Source organism: Hemicordylus capensis, chromosome 1 (assembly GCF_027244095.1).
Source record: "Hemicordylus capensis ecotype Gifberg chromosome 1, rHemCap1.1.pri, whole genome shotgun sequence".
In the NCBI taxonomy this organism is placed as follows: domain Eukaryota; kingdom Metazoa; phylum Chordata; class Lepidosauria; order Squamata; family Cordylidae; genus Hemicordylus; species Hemicordylus capensis.
In genome coordinates, this window is record NC_069657.1 from 381,878,630 (window position 1) to 381,903,982 (window position 25,353).

At 43.9% G+C, this 25,353-nt stretch overlaps 1 protein-coding gene across 3 annotated transcripts in view; it reads right to left on the reverse strand.

The window, feature by feature from the left end:
• Positions 1–24,672, reverse strand: part of LYST (lysosomal trafficking regulator) — a 175,395-nt gene extending 150,723 nt beyond the window's left edge. The window contains exons 1-3 of one of the 3 annotated variants that reach the window (XM_053299902.1): positions 24,509–24,672; positions 8,548–8,635; positions 4,549–4,747 (exon numbers count right to left, since the gene is read on the reverse strand). In XM_053299902.1, coding sequence (XP_053155877.1) covers positions 4,549–4,740 — 192 coding nt within the window. In that variant the 5' untranslated portion in view covers positions 4,741–4,747; positions 8,548–8,635; positions 24,509–24,672. Of the gene's footprint in view, positions 1–4,548; positions 4,748–8,547; positions 8,636–24,431; positions 24,449–24,508 lie in introns of those variants that run through there. The other 2 variants (XM_053299913.1, XM_053299907.1) reach the window with 2 other exon arrangements.
• Between the last annotated feature and the right edge of the window lie 681 nt (positions 24,673–25,353).

Here is a 25,353-nt window from a genome sequence, read left to right on the forward strand (position 1 = left end):
GCAAGTTCTCTCCTGTCCATTTCAGGCAGCGCTAGCTGCCTGACAGCATTTATTTATTTATCTTCTTCTCTCTCACTGGAGGGAGAGAAAGGGAAATAAAGACTATCAGGCCGCAAACGCTGCCTGAAATGGACAGGGGGAGAGCTCGCTCCGGCTCTCTGGAGCCCGAACTGGGATGTCATGTGCATGGGATGTTATTAGAGGGGCCGCCAGGTGGGGCCAGACACAAGCCACTGTTCGGCTGGCTCCATGCCAGTGTTCGCTCTTACAGGGATTCCCAGATGTTGTCTACAACTCCCAGAATCCTCAGCTGCAATGGCTTTTGCTTGGGGATTATGACCGTTGTAGTCAACAACATCTGGGAATCTCTGTGAGCAGGAACATGGCTCCACACCTGTGTGCAAGGGCACATGAGTGGCTGGAGCACCACCTGCACAGCCTGCCAATAGGGCTGAACTGCAGGGCAGCAGCACTCGTTGTAGACACTCTATGAATGCACCTGCATGATGCAACACCCACTGGAAACAGCAGATGCCATGATGTGCAACAATGTTCACAAAATGCTTATGATGAGCACAGCTACCCTGCAGTGTTTACACTTGCACAGGGGCATGGGGTACTCTTCAGCTGCCTGAATTCCCTTGTGCAGTATATACACCATTATTATTTATACACATTTCAACAGAAAATTTCTCCATTTAGTTTACATGGAAAGAGAATAATAAGATGGTTCTCACAATCTAAAAAGAAACATATGGTAGATACCAGTAACAACCACTGGAGGGATGCTGAGCTGGGACTGAATAGGGACAGTTCTCTCAGCCTGCTAAATATAATTACCACTCTGAAAGGTACCTCTTTGCCCAGTTAAAGAGCAGACAAGAGCTGACTTAGGTCAGATTTTTCAGAACTTCTTTCCAGGTCTAATTCTTCAATATTTATGTGCCTTTGTAACATGCAGCTCTTCATCCCAAGTTATCTAGCACTTTCTAAACCTATCTATCATGGCTTCAGATAATAGGGGTTACACAATTTGTGTGCTATCCCTTCATTCCTTCTGCCTGCTTTTAAAATTGTCTGTGGCCACATCAACCTGGACTAAAGTGATTTATTTCTGTATCTCCCGATCAGTTCTGGGCAGCTACACAGTCAAAAATAAAACAATATAACACAGTTTGACACAAATCAAACACACAATTGTGCAATTTGTTCTTAAAAACAACAAAAATGCAACTGGAAGCCTCCTAATCTTTCTTTGAGAACCAAGCTTTAAACAAAGGTTCTCAAACTATGTTTAGAAGCTACCTGGTTTGGCAAGAACAGGTAAGAGAGGTGTGGGTGGGTGGGGGAGGGAGGACAACATAATCCCGTGAACCCTCTGTCCAGGTTCAGCATTAATTCTGAACTGTGCCTCAGTATAAGAAGGCCAAAGTAAAAAATGACTTTAACAGGAATAATTGCAAGTAGAGATGGCAGGTGGAAATATTTCTATGAAAAATCTTCTAAAATGGACAATTTCCTGGAAATTTCCCCCCATTCTTTATTTTTCCATTGAAAATTTTCCATTTCTAATTGGCCAGCATCCAGACTAGTATTGAGCACATGCAGCAGTGCAAATTCCAGGCTACTGCTGCACTGTTGCTTGAGCAGAGGAAAGGGCAATTTTTACCAATCACCCCTTCCTTCCGAAGCCCATCATGCATCTCCAAAATATGTCCCTGAGAACCACACAATCCAGAACTTCTCGGGCTAGATTGCAATACATTTAAACACACAAAAACAAAATTTAACATTAAACAGACTATCAAGAAGGTTTTTACTTCCCATCTGAAATTGCATAAGGAGGCAATTGGACAAGGAGAATATATCCTTATTTGTCTGCTATGCAATATGGAAAGGAGTCTAACAGGTAAGATACCAGAACAAGAACTGTAGCTACATATATGAAGGGAAACACTTCTAATGCAGATTTCCCTGAGCACCCTTTTGTGCATCAATCTATATTAGTCCAAGTAAACAAATATGATCTGTCACAAGAGTACACTCATATATTTGACCTCTTCAGTGTGCAAAAAAAACCCATACACGTTTCTGCAACTAGACAGACAAGAAAATGAAATAAAGGATGCTACTATGTTTCATTGTACTTCCATGCAGCATTCACTTGCCATCATGTCATATACACAAAATCTTGCTGAAAGGAAATTCAAGTAACAAGGTCCAAGGCAGTCATTCCAAGCAAGCAAGCAAGCAAGCAAGCAAGCAAGCAAGCAAGCAAGCAAGCGTGACCTCCAGAGGAAGAGATGGAACTGCCCTAAAAAGTTGAACAAGAAAACCCCAGCTTGCACTACTGATGCAGTGGCTGCAGAGATGCAGTTCTGATCCCTATTCTATCATATTGACATAGTGATATGCTTCTAAATAATGCAACAATCCCTAATGCAACTAACCCCTGCTAACTTGGCAAAGAGGCACCTTTTAATGTGGTGATTCTCTTTATTTAGCAGGGGAGAGTAACTGGCCCTATCCACTCCCAGCACAGTACCTCCATTGACTGTTGCTGGTGTCTATTCTATGTTTCTTTTTAGATTGTGAGCCCTTCGGGGACAGGGTTCCATCTTATTTGTTTGTTATTTCTCCGTGTAAACCACCCTGAGCCATTTTTGGAAGGGTGGTATAGAAATTGAATAAATAAATAAAATAATAAATAAACAATCGGCCAACAGGTGGCATAGAAACAGAGAACTTGGAGGACAGACTTCCACTGCTCCAATATTTGACATGCACTGTCAGACACTCTTCCCTTGGCAAATCTAATGTGAGTACAGTAGTAGTAATAGTCATCTTCATTTATTGTATGTCAATAGACCAAATTAATCACAAAAGAATAATAGAGGCATCCAAATACAAGAATTTACAGCGTACAGAGAAAATAGTTACAAAACAGCCAGATAATAGGCGATCCCAAGAGTTTTTCTTACAAAACTGTGTCACCAGCTGCTTTTCTGAATTATCTTTCACAACCAAAAACTTGGGGGAGCTTAATACATAATGCAGCATCTAAGGTGGCCACAAACTGCCACAGCCCTGGGAGCATGCAGGAACCCTACTTCCAGTCTTGGCAACAATATGGTTTGAGCATGTCATATGAACCCACCAGTCTCGGCATGTTCTGCCCTACTTGCGGTATGTAACCAGGCATCTATAACGTAGATTTGGAGTAGGTTACGGATGTCTGGCTCCATACTGCAAGCAGGGCAGCATCTACCGAGCCTGGTGGATTCATATGATATGCCCAATCTCAGAATATCAATGCCAAGACTGGAAGAAGGATTCCTGCACATTCCCAGGATATGGTGGCTCACAACACCTTAGGTGTTGCATACATATGAAGCTACCCTTAGCCACAGCCATTGAGAAGCCAATTGGCTAATAAATAGCTTGTGTAACAATATGAACTTCTGCCAGAAAATGTGGCTAGTGAAGGAGCTATTCGTAGTTTTCTACCACTAAGATTAAAAAACTTACAAAACAAGAGGACATGCCCCAAGGATTCCACTTCTAGATAATGTGAGTACAATAAGGATGTGCACAGAACCAGGCAGGGGAAGTTCGAAGGCGGTGGGGGGGTGGGGTGGGGATAACTTTAAGGTTTATCCCCCTTAAAGGGCAAGGGAGAGTGCACTTACCCCTCCCTCCGATTTCCCCTCACTGACACGCCGTTAGTAAAAGGCTCCATCAGGGTGGCAGCATATCTCCCTGCCACCCTGTTTCCTCTTTGGCTGGAAGTGCCAGGTGCGTGAGCGCACACGCACCTGGCATGCATACTTGCACCCAGCACTTCTGGCCAGAGGGAATGGGGCGTCAGAGAGCTAATGAAGTGCCAGCAGGGGGGAAGCTGAGGGAGGGGTAAGAGCACCCTTCCTTCCCCTTAAAGTTACCCCCCTCCCGCCTCTGAACCGCCTGGTGTTCGAACCTGTTTGGAGGCCTGTAAAAGGGCCTCCAAACAGGTTCGTGCACATCCCTAGAATACAAACAGGCACCCAGATTTCATCTAATAACTCTTAAACCTATTCCTATTCCACCTCAAGCTGATGGGAGACAGAGAGCCATTTGCTCTCCACTTCACACTTTAGAACCACGAATGCATGTGTCTTCCATAGCACTCACAGCTCCTTGAATCAAGGAGTCTTGCCCCCAGAGCAGTAGAAAACAAGTCCACTCCATCTTACACAAGACAGCCTTTCAACAATTTGAAGACTGATCTCTCCTCTTAGCTTTTCTCTTCTCCGGGCTAAACATACCCAGCTCCTTCAACCATTCCCCACTGAATTTAGTTTCCGGACCAATACAGTTATTGTCCTCTTCTAAACCCATGCCAGTTTATCAATATCGTTAAACTAGGGTGCCCAGAACTTGACAATATTCTAGGTTTATGGTCAACAGACTGCACAGAAGAATGGAACATTCTGAAACTTCCTATGCAAATTACTGTGATTCAAAGTAAATCCATCAAACTAACATTTTGGGGGAAATAAACTTTATTACCTGATCTATGATGGAATTAAGTTTAGTAAGCAAAATAAATCCACGACCTTGAACAAGGTATTGCCCAAGTGCTGCTATATGCGTTTTCTCCTCTTCTTCCTCCCTGGCCTCCACCCTTTGGTCCACTGCATTGCAGAGATGACTGACATCTGACAAAAATTCACGTGCCAGTGAGTTACTAGCACTGCTCATGACTGAGCTATTTAAAAAAGAAAGAAAGAAAGAAAGAAGAACAATTAGTTCAACAACTAAACAGCTTTCTGAATGTCAGACAGTATGCTATTTGTAGAGAACCAAGGATGCTTACATCAATGCTTACATCAACAGATGAGATGATCAACATGAAACAGAGGACATGTTCATATAGTAATATTTCCAAAGAGACACCTCAGGTGTATTTTTAAAGAAAGTTTAAGGACAAGACTGCATTAATGATTTAAACTGTTCATAAATGCCCACATTTACAAGAGTGTACATCAAAATACAATTGTAACATATTTGCTGGTTCAAAGGCCATACAAATCACGCAATGTAACTGGATGTCACAATACATACATGTTTAAAATAATAATTCATGATTTACTATGGCTACATAGTATGAATACAGTTGGCTGTCCTACTCTGAAATGTGTGGAGAGAAAAAACAGGTTGCTCATCTGTAACTGATGATCTGGTAGAGATCCGTTGATATCCATTAGAATGGGTTCTGCACCTGTGCGGAAGCCTCTCAGTATCAAATTTCACAGCTCCTTTTCGGCGCCTGCGCCCCACCCTACGTGACCACATGGCTATTTAAGGCGGGAGGAAGTGCAGGCACCTCCGTTCCTTGGAGACCGCCGAAGCAGTCGTATAGTTGGTAAGTTCTACTATATAAGCCTACGTTCCACTGCAGAGGGGAGGTATGGAAGGGTCTAATGGATCTCAACCAGATCATCAGTTACAGGTGAGCAACCTGTTTATCTGGTATGTGATCCACTGAATCCATTAGAATGGGTGTTTAGTTAGCTCCAAAAGGAGGGGGGAGCAGTGAGTTATTGTAACACCCTTTTAAGGACACCTCTCCCAAAGTTCGCTTCTCCTGCAGACCGTAGGTAAATAGCATAGTGTTTCACAAAAGGCTCTTCAGAAGACCAAGTAGCAGCCTTGCAAATATCTGGGAAGGATGCCCCAGACAGAAAAGCTGCAGAAGCACCATACGCTCTAGTGGAATGAGCTTTGATAGATTTTGGTGCTAGCACTCCCTGTATTGAGTAGGCTAGGCAAATGGTCTCTACCAGCCAGTGTGATAGACGCTGCCTGGATAGTGCTTGTCCTATAGTAGCATGCTTGTATGACACCAGTAACTTTTTCAATTTTCAGAACGGTTTAGTTCTCACGAGATAATAAAGCAGTGCCCTGCGGATGTCTAAAGAGTGGAGAGCCTTCTCCAAAGGCATGGACGGTGATCTGAAGAAGGTGGGTAGTACAATGTCCTGATTAACATGGGAATCTGACACTACCTTGGGCACGAAGGTTAAGTCCGGACGTAAGAGAACCTTGTCTGGGTAGAACTGAGCATATGGCACGTCCATACAGAGTGCAGTCAGCTCACTCACCCTGCGAGCAGTGGTGATAGCCACCAAAAAGGCCGCTTTCAAGGAGACATGTTTAAGCGTTGCAGAATGCATTGGCTTGAACGTAGATTCTTTTAGAGCAGAGGGTACCAGAGAGATACTCCATGGTTCTACTGGTTTGCTTATAGGAGGATAGAGATTCATGAGGCCCCTCAAGAAACTCTTACAGGAAGGATGGGAGAACAATGTTTTACCATCCCAGCCAAGATGTTTAGCAGAAAGAGCTGCGAGGTGAACCCGTATGGACACATTAGACAGTTCTGATGCCTTTAGGCCCGTCATATGGGCAAGACGTTCTGTATGCTGGCTTGCTTGGGATGGAACCCATGTTCTCTAGTGTAAGAAGCAAACCTCTTCCACTTATTAGCATAGTTTTTGTCTCGTAGAAGGTTTACGCTCATTCAGCAGCATCCTCTTTAGTAATCGATCTGCCACGCTGTCAGCTGCAGTGTGAGAACTTCGGGATGTAAAACCAGACTGCCCTCTTGGATTAGTAGATCTGGGCAGTTTGGAAGTCTCTGGTAAGTGTGCGAAGTCAGTTTGAGTAAATGCGGAAACCATGCTTGGCGCGGCCACCATGGTGCAATCAAGATGCATCTTACTCGGCTGCCCAGGAGCCGAGCCACTATTCTGCTCACTAGTGGTAAGGGGGCGGGGGAACATGCAAGTGTGATGGAGGGACCAGTCCAGCTGGAACGCATCCCCCATTGGATGTGGATCGTGTCCCGCCCTGGAGCAGAACAGCCTGCATTTCGCATTTTGCGCTGTAGCAAATAAGTCTATTTCCGGATGACCCCAGAAGTTGAAGATTCTTTGGAGGTAACGGTTGTTCAGCTCCCATTCGTGTCGGTCCATGAAGAACGAGCGGCTGAGACCATCTGCCAGTACATTGTCTCACCCCTTGATGTGGTTAGCTAAAGGGGTTATACTGTTCTTGATGCACCAATGCCAAATCTGAATGCTCAGTGCACAGAGCGATCTGGAGACAGTGCCCCCTGGCCTGTTGAGGTAGACTATCGCAGTGGTGTTGTCCAATTGTAACTGAACCACTCGCCCTCATAGCATCAGGAGGAAGGCCTTCATGGCTTGAAACACCACCAACAGTTCCAGAAAATGTATGTGCAGTTGGCAGTTTTTCAGAAGGCAGCACTTTCGATGCTGAGACGAAGACAATGTCCTGTGCCGATCTCGGTGAAGGCGTTGATTTCGACAGTGTCCGTATTCACACCTTTTTGGCAAGAACAGCAGTAGCCACCATCTTGTCACCCGGTCTTTTCGGCCTTCGGGGGGGCATCGAAGTTTTAGACTGGGCCAAACCCAGGTCCTTCAAGCCGTGCACCTGAAGAGATTTTGAAGCGGAAGGCGCTGCCAAAACATCGTCATAGATCACAGCCCGCAAACTGAGTTCTCAATTTCTTCCCATTTGTTTCGTGAAAGATTGGCAAATCTTGCAGGTCGAAGTAACGAGGGCCTCGCCCAGACATAGCAAACACAAGTTGTGGCGGTCTTGTGAAGTCAATTTGGCGTTGCATTTAGTGCAGCGCTTAAAGGTTTTCTTCTCCCTCGGGGTATCCATAGTACTCACAGTCAGAGGTCAATTTTGCCAGAAAATCAGTCCGAAAATCAGTTGTAGGCGTTTAAGAGTTAGAAAAAACAGTAACAGTCCAAGTCAGAACGTATAATAGACAATCCAAATCAGCAGGCAAAGAATAGTCAAGAAGGCAGTCCGAGTCAAAAAACCAGTAGCAGAACAGAAACAGCCAAGGAAACTAGCACGAAGGAGCCGCAGAAACAGAGTGATCTCTACAGTGGTCGCAAAGGAACTGAGGTGCCTGTGCTTCCTCCTGCCTTAAATAGCCACGTGGTCACATGGGGAAGGGGTGCAGGCGCTGAAAAGGAGCTGTGAAACTCAACACTGAGAGGCGTCCGCGCAGGCCCCGAACCCTATCTAATGGATTCAACGGATCACGTACCAGATCAACGTTAGTTATGCCACCGGATGTCAGGCAGTGGCATGTACACTCCCAATTCCCAGTCTTCTGAGCAGTGAAAAGGACCAGGAAGTGATTGTCTGTGAGGGGCCCATCGTGATTGCCCAGCATGGGCAACCAGCACTGGTCAACCTACTTCTAATTTAAGATCACTGGTGTTGCTTGCTTGGTACAGGCAACCACTATGGACCCCTCACACACAATCACTTCCTGGTCCTTTTCACCATGTAGATGATTGGGAATCAGGAGCATGTGTGTCTTCTCCCGATGCCACCTGATATTTGGCAGCATAACAGACAGATCGTGAGAACTGGCCGAATATGATCTTGAACTGATACAATATTGTGCTTCTTATAATATTTTGATCTGTAACACACACAATACCAAATACTCACCACAAATTATACTTCCTCTTTCATTGATGGTATTTTATTATGAAGCATTAAATAGATCTATTCCTAATATCTCCCCTCAGTGACTGATCTGTAAAACAAGATAAACAAAATCAGAAGTCAAAATAAAATTCACAGAATTGGAAACTTATATGACTACCTCTCATCTTCAGGAATCCTTCTGCAGCATAAAATACAGCTTACAGTCTAGCAAGGAGTTCCTAAACGCCTCCCTTGCCAGTGTTCCTTTTTCTGGGTCCATGCACCTAGGTGAGCAGAGAGAGGAGGGGGCAGTACCAAATGCCAGAGACAGTACTCCAAGGTAGCAGATAGAAGGGATATCAGAAAGCAACATAAAGTTAAGAAAAACATTAAGGTGATCTCAGCAACCCCAAAGTAATGGCTATGCTAGTTTAGAATTTATGCTTGAATAATTACTAAGTTTTAAGAACAGGAAGGGGAAAAAAACACATCCAAGTGATCTCTATTAACTGCCAAATCAAATTTGGAAACAATGCGATCCAGTACTGAAAGCCAAATGCTACAAGGGCCAGATTACACTATCTTCTAATAAAAAACTACTGCTCGAAGTGTAAGACAAAACAATACACACACCATCCCCACTACAGGGAGGCAAGGTGTTCTCAGGCCATGCTGTCAAGCCAGCAGGATGGTAGTAGCACACCCCTTCCCTTCTCAAACTGTTTGGGATGCTCAGCCGACAAGAACTGTGCAAGGCTCACTGGGGTTTGTAGTCCGCAACTAGGTTTGCCAACATTTCATTGCCCAAATGAGGGACACAAGTTTGTGGCGACTGGCTGGGGGCAGGTGTATGCAGTGGTAATCAAGAGCCTGAGTATCATTGACATATATGTAATTGAATTATATGCTATTGACTAAATGAAGGACAAATGCAGTCCCTATAGGGACCAACATTTCATCCCTGAAATGAGGGACATCCTGCATAGTGAGGGACAGTTGGCAACCCTATCCACAACTGGGGCACATGACAAAAAGAAATGCCATCCCAAAACGCTCTTCTTCTTCAATGAAGTATGAAAAGGATCACCCCCAGATGAGGAGGGGCATCTGTATGTGCATGTAAATATCATTAAATCCAATGGAATTCAGTCCCTAGAACTGCCTGCAGCACCAGTGTACATTTCCAGAATGGGGCCCAAGAAAGAATGGCTTGCCTTTAAGTCCCCCTAGTAAATTCATGGCCAAGAGGAGAATTGAACCAGGAACTTCCGAACTCAAACTCTTATGCTCTAATTCCACACACACTTATAACCTGACTAGGATCAGGAGGAAGCGCACTTAAGTCAATAAGCAGGCGGGCAGTTCCACTGAATTCAGAGGGACTTAGTTCTGTGTAAACATGCATAGTACTGCCCCCCACCCAACTTCTTTTCCAGCTGAAATTGTGCAGCCAAGAAAAAGAGGAACCACAATACCACTACTATTACCAGTTTGTTTTGAAGCTGGAACGAAAATAGGAAATGCAGACTATGATCTTATAAGTCACATAAGTGAGGGTGTGTTTTAAGCACGGAAAAACAAAATGAAAAACCACCCCGCACAGTTGATTCTGAAACTATTGTACAAAGAAACAAGGAAGCTAGAACAAGCCATTCGAACAAGGGAAAATCTCAAACTTGTTTTAAAGTGCACATAGCAATAACAAAACCTGCTTCACACCTATGCTCATTTGGAGGTCAAAATGAAATGGAAATCCAAACTAGTTACCAATCAGCCATTCAGTCAATAAATGGGGAAGACACCAGACAGAGCACACAGGCTTAAATATTTAGCTTTCATTCTGCAAGGAGCACTAATCAGTTAGGGCTGCAATCCAGTTTACATTCCCACAGGAGTAAGCTGCCTTTAAAATAGTGGGACTTGCTTCCAATGAAACCCACAAACAGTCTGTAGGAAGGGAGCCACACAATATGCTCTCATACACCCACTCCAAGCACCTCTCCCAGGCCCTTTCTCTCTCACAGCTTACATCACAGGCCACCCCAATAGGATTATTATCTCAACAGGATTGGCCTCGAGTCTCCAGAAACTGACATCAATCTACAGGTTACTGGTGAGAACAGCTTTGGAGAGTTTAATAGCTTGATATTGTGAAACATGTGGTGGGGGGGTGGGAGGAGGGAGAGATTTCCAGGAACAGTTTCAAACAAAATTGGCAATCCAAAATTTCATGCATCTCCTCCTCTCACTCATTCATTCACACACAGCCAAGAACAAAGAAGAGAATGCAATCCAACTTTGTTTTGTTTTGTTTAACTTAAACACAGCCTCAGGAGGTGAGCACTGGCAGGGCATTTTGAGTTAAAAGGACTCACTGGTCTGGTTCTCCCCTCATTCCCCATGCACATGGACACACATACACATGCGCCACATGCATGGGTTTAATTTTCCATCAAAGAGGATCTCTCCCCCTGCCCTGTGCCAATCCTGTTCTGCCAGATCATTCCAACTTGATTTGGGAAAGCTGCTGTTTGTTCCAATGGTATTTCATGTGCGGTTCCAAGGATATTCCATGCGCTAATATCCAATGATATTAAAACATGAGCTGTTTTTAAAGTGCATCAGATGTCCTGTTCCTCTCTTAATGCAAGTCATCATGAAACTGGCCTCTATTCAATCCAAAAGCTCCATTAAAGCACATACCAGGATTTTTCTTTATTCTAAACTCCAGTTTGAGCTTGTATAACCTCACATTTAACCCTGTGTATGCATGTCTCCCATTCACATTCAGGTAGCCAACCTGCTTTCTATATGATCTCATTCCTGTGTCAGGAAAGACCCAAATGGTGCTAATTACCAAGACATCAGTGCCAATAAGGGAAGCTCACAAGTTCTTTGTATCCCTAGGCCAGTAATGCCTGGAGTACTTGTCTTCAATGCAAGATTCATCAGACCCTTGATCCCAGAGATCTGCAGGGGATGTAAGGGGAAATGTTTAATTATCACCTACTACAATCTTTCCTATGGTAGATGGGGAATTTGCAAGTTTCTTTCTTCTAAAAGCTAAGGTCAGCTTTGTGTGGGTTGTTATTATTCTTCCGGGTTGCTGATTATAGAATGCTGACTTCTGTGGTAGTTTAGTTTTTGTTAGCTGTGAGGGACTCTTGGCTGAGTCCCAGCTGCATGGCTCCAGAAAGTGTTAAGAGATCACCCTGATGCAAGCTTTTTATTTCTGAACTACAACCTAACAACTTTGAGCCTCCTGCCTAACACCAGGAAGAAAAAAAAGGTTTCTTGTTTCTACATTTTGAATGTTTGTCATTTGACCTTCTTTTTAACTACCTGTAAATGGTATCTTTTATACTTACAGCGTTACAAGTAATTAAAAATCTAGTTTAAGTCAAGCCTCTGCTGGGGTTGCTCAGTTCTGCCTTACCCATTACCTGATCAAATTTATGGGCTACTTTAAGATGCCTTGAGGCATTTTTGGATAGATTTCAAGGTCACCCCTGGTTTGGGCTAAACAGTGAAGAATTTAAAGAGAATCTCTCCCACAGGAGAGTGGCAGCCACACTACTGAGAGTGTGAAAAGGACAGAGGCCTGAGTGCATAAAATTAAAATTCAGCACATAAAACCCCAGCCTGTCCTTCACACAAGTATTAGATTAGTGTCTCAATCAATATCTTTGTACTAGTATTTTTAAGCCCGTTAAAATAACGGGCGCTAGCTGGGTTGTGTAGATATGTCTGTTTGTATCTGCTGCTGCTGCCTTTCCCTCTCCTGCGGTCGGGCCAGACCCGCCGCCGCCGGTTTTCCCCTCTCTGCCGCTGCCGCCTCTGCCCTCCCCAGTCCCCGCTTCTCCTCCTCCGTTTCAGAGGCAGGACCGGTCCCGCCGCTGACGCCTCTGCCTTCCCCGGTCCCCGCTTCTCCTCCTCCATTTCAGCGGTTCCCGCCGCTGCCGATCTGCCCTCCCCAGTCCCCGCTTCTCCTCCTCCCGGACCGGGAGCCAACATGGCCGCCTGGTGCCTGCGGCCGTTTCTCCCTCGGCTGTTCTGGGAATGCGCTCTGCGCATGCTTAGAATGGCTGAGGGAGACACGGGCACGGACACGGGCGCACACCGAGGGGTCTTATTATAGAGGATGGAGTCACCACCAGACATGAACAGAGACAGTGGAAGCAAATCAGTGGAAGCAAATCATGTGGCAAATTGAGGCAGCCACCCTCCCCACCTGTTCATAGGAACATAGGAAACTGCCATATACTGAGTCAGAGTATTGGTCTATCTAGCTCAGTATTGTCTTCACAGACTGGCAGCGGCTTCTCCAAGGTTGCAGGTAGGAATCTCTCTCAGCCCTATCTTGGAGAAGCCAGGGAGGGAACTTGGAACCTTCTGCTCTTCCCAGAGCGGCTTCATCCCCTGAGGGGAATATCTTGCAGTGCTCACACATCAAGTCTCCCATTCAGATGCAACCAGGGCAGACCCTGCTTAGCTATGGGGACAAGTCATGCTTGCTACCACAAGACCAGCTCTCCTCTCCAACCAAGTTCACTCCTGCCTCGGTCAGTGGCATAGACTGAGAGCTCCCACCTGCCGGCACTGTCAATATCATTGTAAAAGGAAAATAGTGATGGGATAAACAGCATCTAGCCCTCACCCAGTGGTGCACAGTAGTGATCTGAAATGCCCAGCCAGTAGACACAAAAAGTCATCCCTTCTCCTCCTGCACTAGATTTGAATAGAAGGAGCGGAAGATGTGCAGAAGAGAAGGGCGTGATTGAGAAAATGCTCTAGCCTATCACTCTTCTTTCCTCCACTTTTTCTTCTGCTCTGACCCCCTCCTCCTTTTCAAATCCAGCAAGGAGGATGGGATACTTACGCCTGCTAGCAGAGCACACCTTATTTTCAAGGCATGCCACTGGTTCAAGGGGCAGCTTTCTGCACCCTGCGTCAGGGGCCTAAAGATCTTGGGCCACCCTGCAGTCTGCTTGTATACAATTAAGAACATAAGAAAAGCCCTGCTGTGTTAGGCCAAAGGCTCAACTAGTCCAGCATCCTGCTTCACACAGTGACCCACGAGATGCCTCTGGAAAGCCCCTAGTCAGTCAGCCAGTTTTTATTACAGCCATTGGCCAGCCAAAAGATTAAAAAACCAGAACAAATGTAACTAATATACACAAATAGTGGCTGATAATTAGACACAATAAAACAGTATACAAGCATCCAGGATAGATTAGTTTAAAAACAGTAAAACAACTACTAAAATTGAGACCTTAATCTCACAGCAATATAAAAAAATTTGGCCACTAGTTTTGTGATCTCACAGCTTGTGTCCGCAAGGCAATATTGTGTATAAAAAAAGCTCACACCTCCCAGGAAATCTAACTAACGGGGGGGGGATCAGTTCTTCTCTAACACCTTGATACAAAAAACAATATAACAAAACATGGGTAACCGTTTCCAGGAGGCCAGAGCCACAGGGGCAGAAAACCATAACTGAAGAATCCTCCTTTCCAAAAGAGAGGACAGCAGCAGATTTAAGCCAGCACGAGCAAATGCAACCCGAAACTTGGAAACTTGGAGAAGTGAAGCGTTGTTAGATAATTTGCACCTCTATCTCCCATGGGGGGAGGGGAATCCCAAAATGTAGGGGAGAGCAGGTCCTGTTAGCCGAAGACTTAAGTTCCTGACGTTCAATGTCATGCAACCGTAGAAATAGTATTTCCTTCACCTTATTATTCTCCAGAGTAAGTAGTTCAGAAGGAGACAGAAAGTCCCTAGTCAAGCAGTGAGGGCATGCTCTCGTTCCTGCTGTTGCTCCCCTGCAACTGGTATTCAGAGGCAACTATAGTCCTCATACGAGTAGACCTGTTCTTCATGAATTTATCTCAACCCCTCTTAATGTGCAAAGATGTGGGTATACTGGTTGGAAATGGGTTTAGAGAGTGGCAAGAAAGAATAATTTTAGATGGAGAAGCATAATCCAAAAAGTTTGAAAGGTACTGTTAAACAGAACTATTTTGAACAAAAGCTTTTATAAAACTTCAGACAACAAGCACCATCTTTGAGGAAGCACTCTCTCCTATGAGATACAAGGGGGGGGGGAAGCTTCTTCCAATATGCTGTCTACTACAAGTGTACAGCAACCCAAAATGCAAAACAAAACAAAAATAAGCCTTTTCCCTTTAGAACCATTAGCTCTGGTGTGAAGATTTAATCAATAAACACAGCTAGTTTAGCTCTAAATAATCAGCACTTATTGGCCGAGGTCAGCCCACCATGCAAGGATTACTATAATAACCAGACCTATAAAGGGGGTCAATGGTTGCAAGTTTGGGGGTGGTCAAGCATCAGAATAAAGGGACAGAGTGCCCAAGAATGCAAAGCACAGTCCCAGTAGGTTGCCTAGTAAATATGAGTAACCAATACTGTTTTTTGGCAGACAGAATGAGCACAATAGTGTAAACAGTGCCTTTGATACCCTAACATAACATTACTGTTTTTAAAAGCAAGCAGTAAATGTTTATGTTATATTTATATATCATAAAAGGATTCTTCAGCTGGTTCCGCTTTTCTTACTGTCATTTCAAAATGTGACAGATACAGAGTCTGATTCTGACAAACAGCTCAACAGCCGATTTGTATTCAGCATTCTTTTGAAGGAAAAAAAATTCTTCCAGGTCTACTACTTGAGAAAAAGCACACTCATCCATGGTCCTGACAGGCCAAATGTGTGTGTATTCAATGAGAATGACTTCTCATAGGCACCCTCTGATGAATACCAGGACCAGCACTTATTTTCCCTTTGGCAAATCATATTTAAACAAAACCAAATTAGGAACCTTCAGCATGATACGTTATGCATTCACTCAGTTGTGAAACATACTATTCCCCACAGTTTCTTTCACCATTTCCCGCCTCACCAATGCAAAAAGCTATTTATTTCAAATTTCAATGATAGATTGTAAGAGGAAGGCATTAAAGATTAAACACATTCAGCTAAACATGGGCTGGACAATTCTGGCCCTACACTGTTGGACTACAACCCCAGAATCCTACACTAGGGGCCACTGTAGCTGGGGATGATGGGAGTTGTAGTCCAACAACAGCTGGAGGGCTGAAGTTGTGCAATTCTGAGCTACACAAAACCAAAGTCTGGTGCAAGCATAAGATTCATGTACCCAAACTTAAAGGGATGAGCCCCAATAGCTTAAAATGCACACAGAAGATTTTCCTATCACTATGGCAGATGATTCTTTCAAGGCCCGGTCAACCTTTGGAATGGGAAATGATCTTGGTTCTTGACACAATCATCCCCGGTAATCTTCCTCTATCTGGCCAAAGCCAAATCTGCTCCTTGGTTTTCTGGCTGCTGTTGGCAACAAAACAGGGTAGGCAGCCTGAGCAACAACGGAGAAAGACTCTTGAAGAATCCAACTGAACATGAGATAGGGCCCATTTTAGGGACAGTGTGGTGGTGGTGGCAAAGTTAACTTTTCTGCAGAGTAGATTCCAGAACGTGATAAAGAACAAAGACTGACTTCTGCGAGATCCACTAGGAGACATCAGCCCCAGCAAGCGTCACACCAAATCCCTCAAAATTAAAAAAACAAGATACTTCAACACAGCAAATCTGAATCAGGGGACGAGGATGAAGACCAAGAAGAAAATAAGAAAACCAGAACTGCCTCAACCAAACCAACCTACTTCTCTTCTTGCTTTACCTTACAAAAATGATAAAGGGATGGATGAAAAGATTTGTGTTTCAAGACAGCAGAAAGTCTCAGTGATGAAGGAGCCTTTGCTCAATCCATCTTAAGAGGGGGGGAAATCAGATATTGTTCAGCACTATGGCAAACAGTTCCACTGGAAATTATGCTGGCAGGAAAAGGTTTACAAAGTTCTATTTTCTGGTTAAAGAGATCACCTGTATTTGTCTGAGCTAAGAATGTTTGCAAAGGATTCTGAGCCAAAGAACTAGGAACTGACTGTATCAGTGGTTTTCAAACTGGGTTCCTTCCAGGGAACTTTGGGATTCTTCAGAAGCTTAATAGAGGATCCTCAAGGAGAAAATGATTAGTAATGGCAGACAAACATCCCTGGAGTCAGATTACTTTATTTCCTCTGAAGAGAACATAATGACCCCTACATTCTTGTATTACAGTATTATTGTGCACAGAGTACTGACAGTCTGAGTTGGTAATGAGAACTACTTACCAAACTATGTTTGAAGTAGAGAAGAAAGTGGTCCTACCCAGAGAGATGTGCAAATTACTCATAACAACAATATAAAATGAACCCCTGTAAAAAAGCTACTTGAAGAAGCTCATTGGCTAAGTTGTCAGCGCACAACTGCATACAGAATGTACATCCAAAATTTTAAATTAACCAAAGGAAAGTTCATTTGAACAATCAAATAAAGCATGGTAAGAGGTGTCCCAGCTCTCTGAATAACAAAAATTAAAATACCAGGGGGAGGGGGGATTTCAGGTACCTTTTCCATCTACTTAAAATTGGCGTTGGGTTTTTTGTTTTTTTAAACTGACATTTTGAATCCAAGAAAACAGTAAATGTTTCATGGAGCATCCCGCCAGAAGCATCCTTTCAAATACTGTTCAGCAGACCTCTAATTTAGTTTGTGGCATTATTCCAGATAAAGACAGACAGCCTCTTAAGTGGCCAGATGTCTAACCATTTAAACCTATATAACAGGTCAAAAACATTACGTTAGGTTCCATCAGGATTCTAACAATGAATTACAAAACCAGATCACCTCCAATGCCTATGCAGCAGGGTTGGTTTGATTTAAATCAAATTGATATGTCACTTCACATAAAGACTTGATTTTAAGGATTAAAATCACTAGTCAGGAAAATCATCATTTTCTAGTAAAAGTACATCCTTGTTGTCTAACATAACCTTAATACATATTCAGAGAGAGATGCAGGTTTCATTTTTAGAAGGTAGGTACACACTGCTCATTATGCTGTTTCATTTGGGTAACTAGGCCTTACGTTTCTTTGTCGCACTGTTTGCATTTCACATACATGCCTGTCTTACCCACAGGAACTGCATTAAAATATTCCCAAATGGGGTCTCTTTTACAGCCCACTGTCATGATAGATGTTTCTCTTCTGCAATGGAGAATACATTCCAAAAATGTTTCCTCAGGATTGCATGAATATATTTTGTTCACTTTTGTTTTCACCTTCTCCCCCTGTCCCCATCCCTTGCATTTATAATAATTTATAACCCCTCCCTGCTCAGGTCTACTCCATCCCCGCAAATCCTCTATTCATTTATTGACCAGCTTTGTCACTGCACTTTTAGATAGAGAGGGGCACAAGGGCTTCAGAGAGAGAGAGAGAGCGAGAGAGAGAGAGAAAGCGCGCATGTGTGTGTGCGTGCTGCATGTACACCCCCTACAGAATAGGACTGATCAGGTCTGTTATCTCTCACCCCCATACACCGCCCTCAACATGTTCATAGAATATAATGAGAAATTATTAATATTCATGAAGAACCATTTAGGTTCCTTTTTAATGAATTTTTAAAATTAAAATCCAATTTAAAATTTAAAAATCCAATTTACATTTTATTTTTTTAAAAAAATAATAATAATCAATTTTTATCAACACTGCTATGCAGGCAAAATTGTTCTGCACTGATTAACACTTTTAAACAAGTCACACCACACACTAGTCCAAACAAAATTTAGCAGCTTTCAGAGCAGCAGTCTATTTGAATACACAGCCAGTTACAGTGTGTGTCTTAGCCAACAGGAACAGAATAGCACAGCTATTCTGTAACAACCCTAGAAAGGGCTCATTTAGTTATTAAGAATCTTCCAGCTCTCTTTATTCCCAGTGCTCACACATAGAAGACACTCATTTAATTAGGATGAATAAAAGTTACCTGAACTTGTTTCATGAGAGTTTTCAGGAAAAAACTGAGGGATGAGGGCTCAATTAAACAGATTAATAAATACAAACTTGGTAACTTTCAACACACAGGTAGTACTTTGTCATTTCTTTTAGATCAAACATACTAAACAAGCTCTTAGAGATGCTATACATCAGCCCTCGTAGTCATATGACACAACCCAAGATGCAAGTGCATGATATATAATTTTACAATATCCAGACCTCAGCCATTGCCTCCTCTGCTGAACCAGATATACCAGCCTTGATAGCATCAAAAAGCTGTTGATATGGTCTGACAGAGCGAAACTGAACAGATTTAAATAATATCCCTCAGCATTTACACATCATTAAGACAGACTTGTAGCAAATTACAGCACTTGCAGGATACCTAGGCCACAAGAAAAATCAGCAAGCATGTACTCCAATGTCTCTAAGTAATTCTGAGAACTGTCTTCCTTCCTTCCTTTTCAAAATCTGTGACATAAAGGAGCAAGCCAAGTAATTCAATGTGGGCTCAAACAACATATAACCATGACAGACCTAAACCTAGGTCTTCCTCTGTTATGTATAAAGCAGGGGTTTAGCAATTCACTTCGTGAAGCTCCCCTCACCCAGAGTTGCTTATTTCCAGCACTAGAGACCAGCTAGTGGGGAAACAGCATTAGGAGGGGGGCTTTCGGGATATAAGTAGGAAACTTATATAGAAGGGGGAGGGGTTACACACCATACTACATATGCCCCTTTTGTTCTACGAATCAGGCAGTTCACCCCAGGTTTAAACAAAAAGGCCTCCAGCCTCCATGGTACAGCACATACTTTGAATGCAGAGTCCCAGGTACAATCCCTGGCATCTCCAGTTAAATTATCTCTTCCTCATATCCTAGAGACTTTCTCCAGTCAGAACAGCCAAACTAGGTTAGATGAACCAATGGTCTGATTCCATATAAGACAGCATAAGGGATGGCTTCATCGTTTATCACCACATTATAGGCCGGGAAATGATTATATTCATTAGCCTTGGATACTGCACCTGTGTACTGGTCAAGATGAAACCAGATCTGAATTTATAAGCAGCCACTTGCTAACTCCAGAAGACAAGGCTAGGATAACAGTGTGACAGAGCTCTCAACACACAAACACAACAGTGGTTCAGAACTTCAATATAAAATTACGTAACACCACAGACATGGTATCATCGCTTCATCTCAGAGGAGGGTCAGCAATCAATGTGAATAGGGGCCAGCAAACAATTTGGAGCCACATCTGTTTTTCCTATAGCATTTACCACAAACTGGGACTAAAACTTTTCGCTCACCCGTCTAAATGCGCTTCCATCTGCTGTTATGGAGGGAAGATTTAAAGGTACCCCTTTCTCTGCTCGACTTTGCCCTTGCGGGTCTGGTCAAGTGGAGACAAGTGTGCATGCCATTTTATACTGTAATTTCTATAGGGACGCTCGCTTAAGATTAGTGTCCCCTTTGCTGCAACGTTTCCCTGGGCATTTGGATGACTTCTATTCGGAGTATTTACTGTCCAGTCTTGATGATGACCTAATTTGCAAAATGGCAAGGTACTGTTATATCATTTGCAACATCAGCTTAGGTTTTCATTAATGTTTTGCTTTCTTTTTTCCATGTTCAGCTTTGGCTGTTTGCAGTACATTTACAATGAAACAGAATCCTCCTCTTCTTAGTCACTGAAAAATTGACTAAGGACTGGTACGGGGGACCTGGAACTATAAAATAGTACTCAAAGGTAAATCTTACTAGTATTACAGGGCTATCATATTTAACAAAGTCTGCAGCCTTTGTAACCTACAGGTCATCTTAGAAAAATCCATTTCAAGTTATTAAACAAGAATTGTACTGTGAAAATCTGCTGATTTGATCCAAGCACTATTTAGAGTGTAAGCCTGTAGGCAAAGACCTGTTAACTTTTATGAATTTTCAGTGCCAAGAATCTTGGGTGCAATAATAGACAGATTGGAATCTTTAGAAAAGACAACAAATAATACAGGCACAGAACTCTGCTCTTTTACAGCGAATTTGAATGAGACTGCAATTTAATATAGATGATCAATAAATGTATAATATGGGAGATCAGTTCAATGAATCTCAAGTTACTGGACATGTTTGCCACAGAGTATTCAATTCAAGGCCACTGTTTATTTATTTTATTTTATTTATTTTATTTGTATACTGCCCCAAACTTCCCTTTCTGGGTGGTTTACAGCAACATAATGCATCACTGAGGGAGGGGAGGGTGCCTCCTTGTCTGAAGGAGGTAATGGTTAGACCGCTCCTTAAGAAGCCTTCCTTGGACCTCTTAGTGATGGATAGTTACAGAACAATCTTCAATCTCCCTTGGTTGGGCAGGGTGATTGAGAAGGTGGTAGCCAATCAGCTCTAGGCAGTTTTGGAGGAAACTGATTATCTAGACCCATTTCAAACTGGCTTTAGAGCTGGCTATGGGGTTGAGACAGCCTTGGTCGGCTTGATGGATGATCTTTACCGAGGAACTGACAGAGGGAGTGTGACTGGGCTGGATGAGGGATAACAAATTGAAGCTGAATCCAAGCAAGATGGAGGTGCTCATTGTAAGGGCTCAGAATCTGAGATGTGAGTTAGATCTTCCTGTGCTAGATGGGGTTACACTCCCCCAGAAGGGGCAGTTACACAGCTTGGGAGTACTGATGGACCCAGGCTTCACTCTGGTATCTCAGTGGAGGCCATGCCCAGGAGTGTTTTATATCAGCTTTGGCTTATTCAACAGCTGTGTCCATTCCTTGAAGTGGATGACCTCAAAACAGTGGTGCACCAGCTGGTAACCTCCAGGCTTGACTATTGCAATACGCTCTACATGGGGCTGCCTTTGTACATAGTTCGGAAACTTCAGTTAGTTCAAAATGCGGCAGCCAGATTGGTCTTTGGGGCAACCCAGAGAGACCATATTATGCCTGTCTTGAAACAGTTACTCTGGCTGCCAATATGTTTCCGGGCAAAATACAAAGTGCTGGTTATTACCTTTAATGCCCTGAACGTTATCTTAGAGAGCGCCTTCTTCTGCATGATCCCCACCAAACGTTAAGGTCATCTGAGGAAGTCCATATCCAGTTACTACCAGTTTGTCTGGTGATCACTCAGAGGCAGGCCTTCTCTGTAGCTGCTCCTGGGCTGTAGAATGCACTCCCAGCAGAAATCTGTAATTTGATTTTGAGTTCATTATTGCCTTTCAGGAGAGTCCTTAAAACCTATGTTTGGCCTGGCCTTCCAGGGATTTTAAATAATTGTAAACTGTTTTAAATTCTTTTAAAGGTTTGCCCTGGTTTTCCAGGGTTTTAAACTGTTTGAATATTTAATTGGTTTTATTCTGTTTTTATAGTTTTGATTTTAATTGTTAACTAGTTTTGTTTTTATTCTGTTGTAAACCGCCTTGAGTCATTTTTGGAAGGGCGGTATATAAACCGAATGAATGAATGAATGAATGAATTAAATAAAACAAATTCAAACAGAAATCAAGACAATTTAAAACCACAACTCTGGTTAAAAAGCTTGGATGAATAAAAGTGTCTTTAGAGACTTTTTTAAAGTTGTCAGAGATGGAGAGGCTCTTATTTCAGAAGAGAGTCTCAGGGTAGCAACAGAGAAAGCCCGTCCCTAAGTAGCCACCAGGCAAGCTGATGGCAACTGCAGAGGAACCTCTCTGGATGATCTCAGTGGGTGATGGAGCTCATAGTGAAGAAGTAAAGTAAAAGTAAAGTGTGCTGTCAAGTCAATTTCAACTCCTGGCACCCACGAAGCCCTATGGTTTTCTTTGGTAGAATACAGGAGGGGTTTACCACTGCCTCCTCCCACGCAGTATGAGAAGATGCCTTTCAGCATCTTCCTATATCGTTGCTGCCCGATATAGTACCAGCAGGGATTCAAATCGGCAGCCTTCTGCTTGTTAGTCAAGCATTTCCCCACTATGCCACTTAAGGTGGCTCTAGTGAAAAAAAACGTGCTCTTGAACATCCAGGGTGTAGGCTTTATAGGTTATAACCAGCACTTTGTATTTACCAATTACTTATTGGTAGCGTGTAGTTCTTTTAATATAGGAATAATATGGTCTCTTCAAGATGACCCATTCTACACCAACTGCAGTTTCAAAGGCAGTTCAAAGGCAGCCCCCAAGGCTCTGTTTAAAACTCAAAAACTGTTGGAGAGCTCTCATGATGCAGAGGCTAGAATTGTGGGCTTGTGTGCAAGAAAACCGGTTCTAATCACTGGATGGCTTTGCAAAAGTCACTATCTCTCAGTCTAACCTACTTCATAGAGTTGTGGAGAAAATAAAGTGAACTCCAGTGGTACAAATGGGTTAAATCTGACAGAGCCCAGAATGCACTAGATAACTAAGTGATGCATCTTTAAGAGACCATTGCCTTCCTCGGCATTTCTCTTCCTTTCCATATCTGCATTATAAGGTGAGACAAATAATTAAATGTTCTATGGATTACCATTCATCCCAGACCATGACACCTTGAACCACTTTAAGGACCAAAGCACCTCAAGTATAATGCAGGCCTCCCCCTGAAGGGAGTTATTCAGGAAAGCCCCAAACTACTCCTCACTCTATCTCAGACTGATTCTTTTGAATCTGGACCAAGATTGGGTTGTGGGGGAAAGGAGCATCAGTCTTCACCCCTTCCAATCAGCATACATGGGAAACTTATTCACGACTGGCAACAACAAAGGACAGTGGAACATCCTGCGTTACTGGAGCTTATTTGCTTCTCTACTGGTTTGTAAATCGAGTGAGAAGCTTCCTTGGCTAATCCTTCACATTTTCTTCAAGCCGCCTGTGCCTGAGAACCAGAGTAAGCTGAACTGTCTGTGTCGCACTGAACTTCTTGGGCCTCCCTAAGTGTATTTCTTGACCCAGAGACTTGTATTTGAAAAACCCTGCTGCAGTGCAAACGCAACATGGAGCATAACCAGAATGAGGACCATGGCAATCAAGAACTGAATGAGGAAGTTGTCAAACTTAGGAAAAAGAGAAGACACACACGCATTTCAGATGCAAGCTTCCAGAAAAGCTTGTTTATCTTCTACCATAATGAAGTCCTCTCCTCCACTTGGCAACTGCATTCTGCTGCTGCATTAATGAGACTCATGCCCAGTATTATAATGCACTGTTTTCTCTCTGCACACAACTTGGGTGCTGCTATAGCTAATTACTATCACAACCGTCCCTCCCCTCTCCTGCAGGCAGTCTGAAGCTCAGAGACAGACGCAGGGGAGTTGCTTCTAGGCTACAGTATAAACCTCCTGGCAAGTACTGTTTTCATCAGGGGTGGTAATGCACCAGGGATTAAAAAAAATACAGAGTCAAAGCACAAAAATCAAGGAGGGCAGGGAAAGAACTCTATATAGCCCATACAAACATAAGCAGCTTGGCTTTTTCTCTTTTACGGGGGGGAAATTACCACATCCCCCCCCCATTGCCAGATTAGAACATGCCCCCACCTGAAGAACGAGTATAATTTATAACAGCGCAGAAAAGGGTAATCCATCATACCGGACACAGGTTTGGTTTTTTTAAAAGAACATCCTCCTCAAGATAAGCAGTGTATTTGGCAATCTTGCATCCTTTCTCACCACACTTACACCGTAGTGGTGGCAGAAGTAGGCAGAGTTACCCTGGTACTTAACAGGACCATGGAGGAAGGGGGGCACGGACAGCTGGCATCCCTTACTAAGGCAAGGGTTGTGCTCCTTACACCAGGCACGCTATTGGAAGGGGGGGGGTAAGGGAGGATTGCGTGTCAAGACTGCCTTGGAACACAGCAGGGACTGAGAAACAAATAGTGGCAGAGCCTGGGAAGAAAGGAGCGAAGCTTGGCGGAGCAGACCACCCCCACCGCGTGCCACCCAGCCCTCCTCCACTCCAGGCCCGGCACAAGCAGGGCTGCTGCAGCGGCTCCACTTCCTCCCCGTCGCTTACCAGCTCCTCCTGGCGCTCTTTGCCAAGCCGCCTCGCCCAGCCCAGCCCGGCCTTCCGCCAGCCCCGCACTTACTTACCCCTTTGACAGCAGCAGAAGCGGCGTCCGAGCGCTGCCCATGGCAGAGACGAATCCTGCCGCCGCCTCAAGCCCTCCCTTCTCCACTTCCAGTCGCCAAGGGAACCCAAGAGCCCGCCCCCTCCAGCAGTTGCAGCATAAGCAACCCTCAGCCAAACCACACGCCAAGACGCGCAGGCCCACTCTCCACATCGGCCCCCTTGCGCCACGTGCGTCTCAAGGACCAATAGGAATGGCAGATCCGAACCTTGACCCGAAATTAAGGGAAACCCTTCTTTTGGGCAACGGTGGCTGGAGACTTTTGTGGTCTGTCAGGGTTTGCTCCCCCTTCTCCTCCAAGTATTCTTCTCTTTTCTCATGTTTGAGCCCGCGGTTTCCAGTGCCTTTTGTTCGTTGACACAGTTACTCTGCCCTGGCTTTTCTGCCCAGGCCGTACACACTCGCATTCTGCTTGCTCGCTCCGCTTCAGTCCTGTGCTTTGATTTTTTTTCCCTGATACTTGTTCTCCCGCTCCCCACAGAGCAGCCAGTTCTTCACGTTGCTTTCCTTTCATTTCCTCCCCCTCCCCATCTTAAAATATTTTTTTTACTGGAGTAAACTCTTTCTGATACGCAATTTGCAGATGTCTAAGGAGCAATCAGTCACAGTGAATATATTGTAGCAGCCCTACATTCATTCAACCTATTCCTTTCTTCGGCTACTGCTGCCTTTGCCCCTGCTAACTGGGCAAAGAGGGACTTTTAAAAGTGACTTTCTTTTATTTAGAGCTGTGTCGGGGGGAGCAACTGGCACTCTCTAACTCCAGCACAGCAGTGGCTGTTGCTAGTGGGACCCAGGGACGAACTG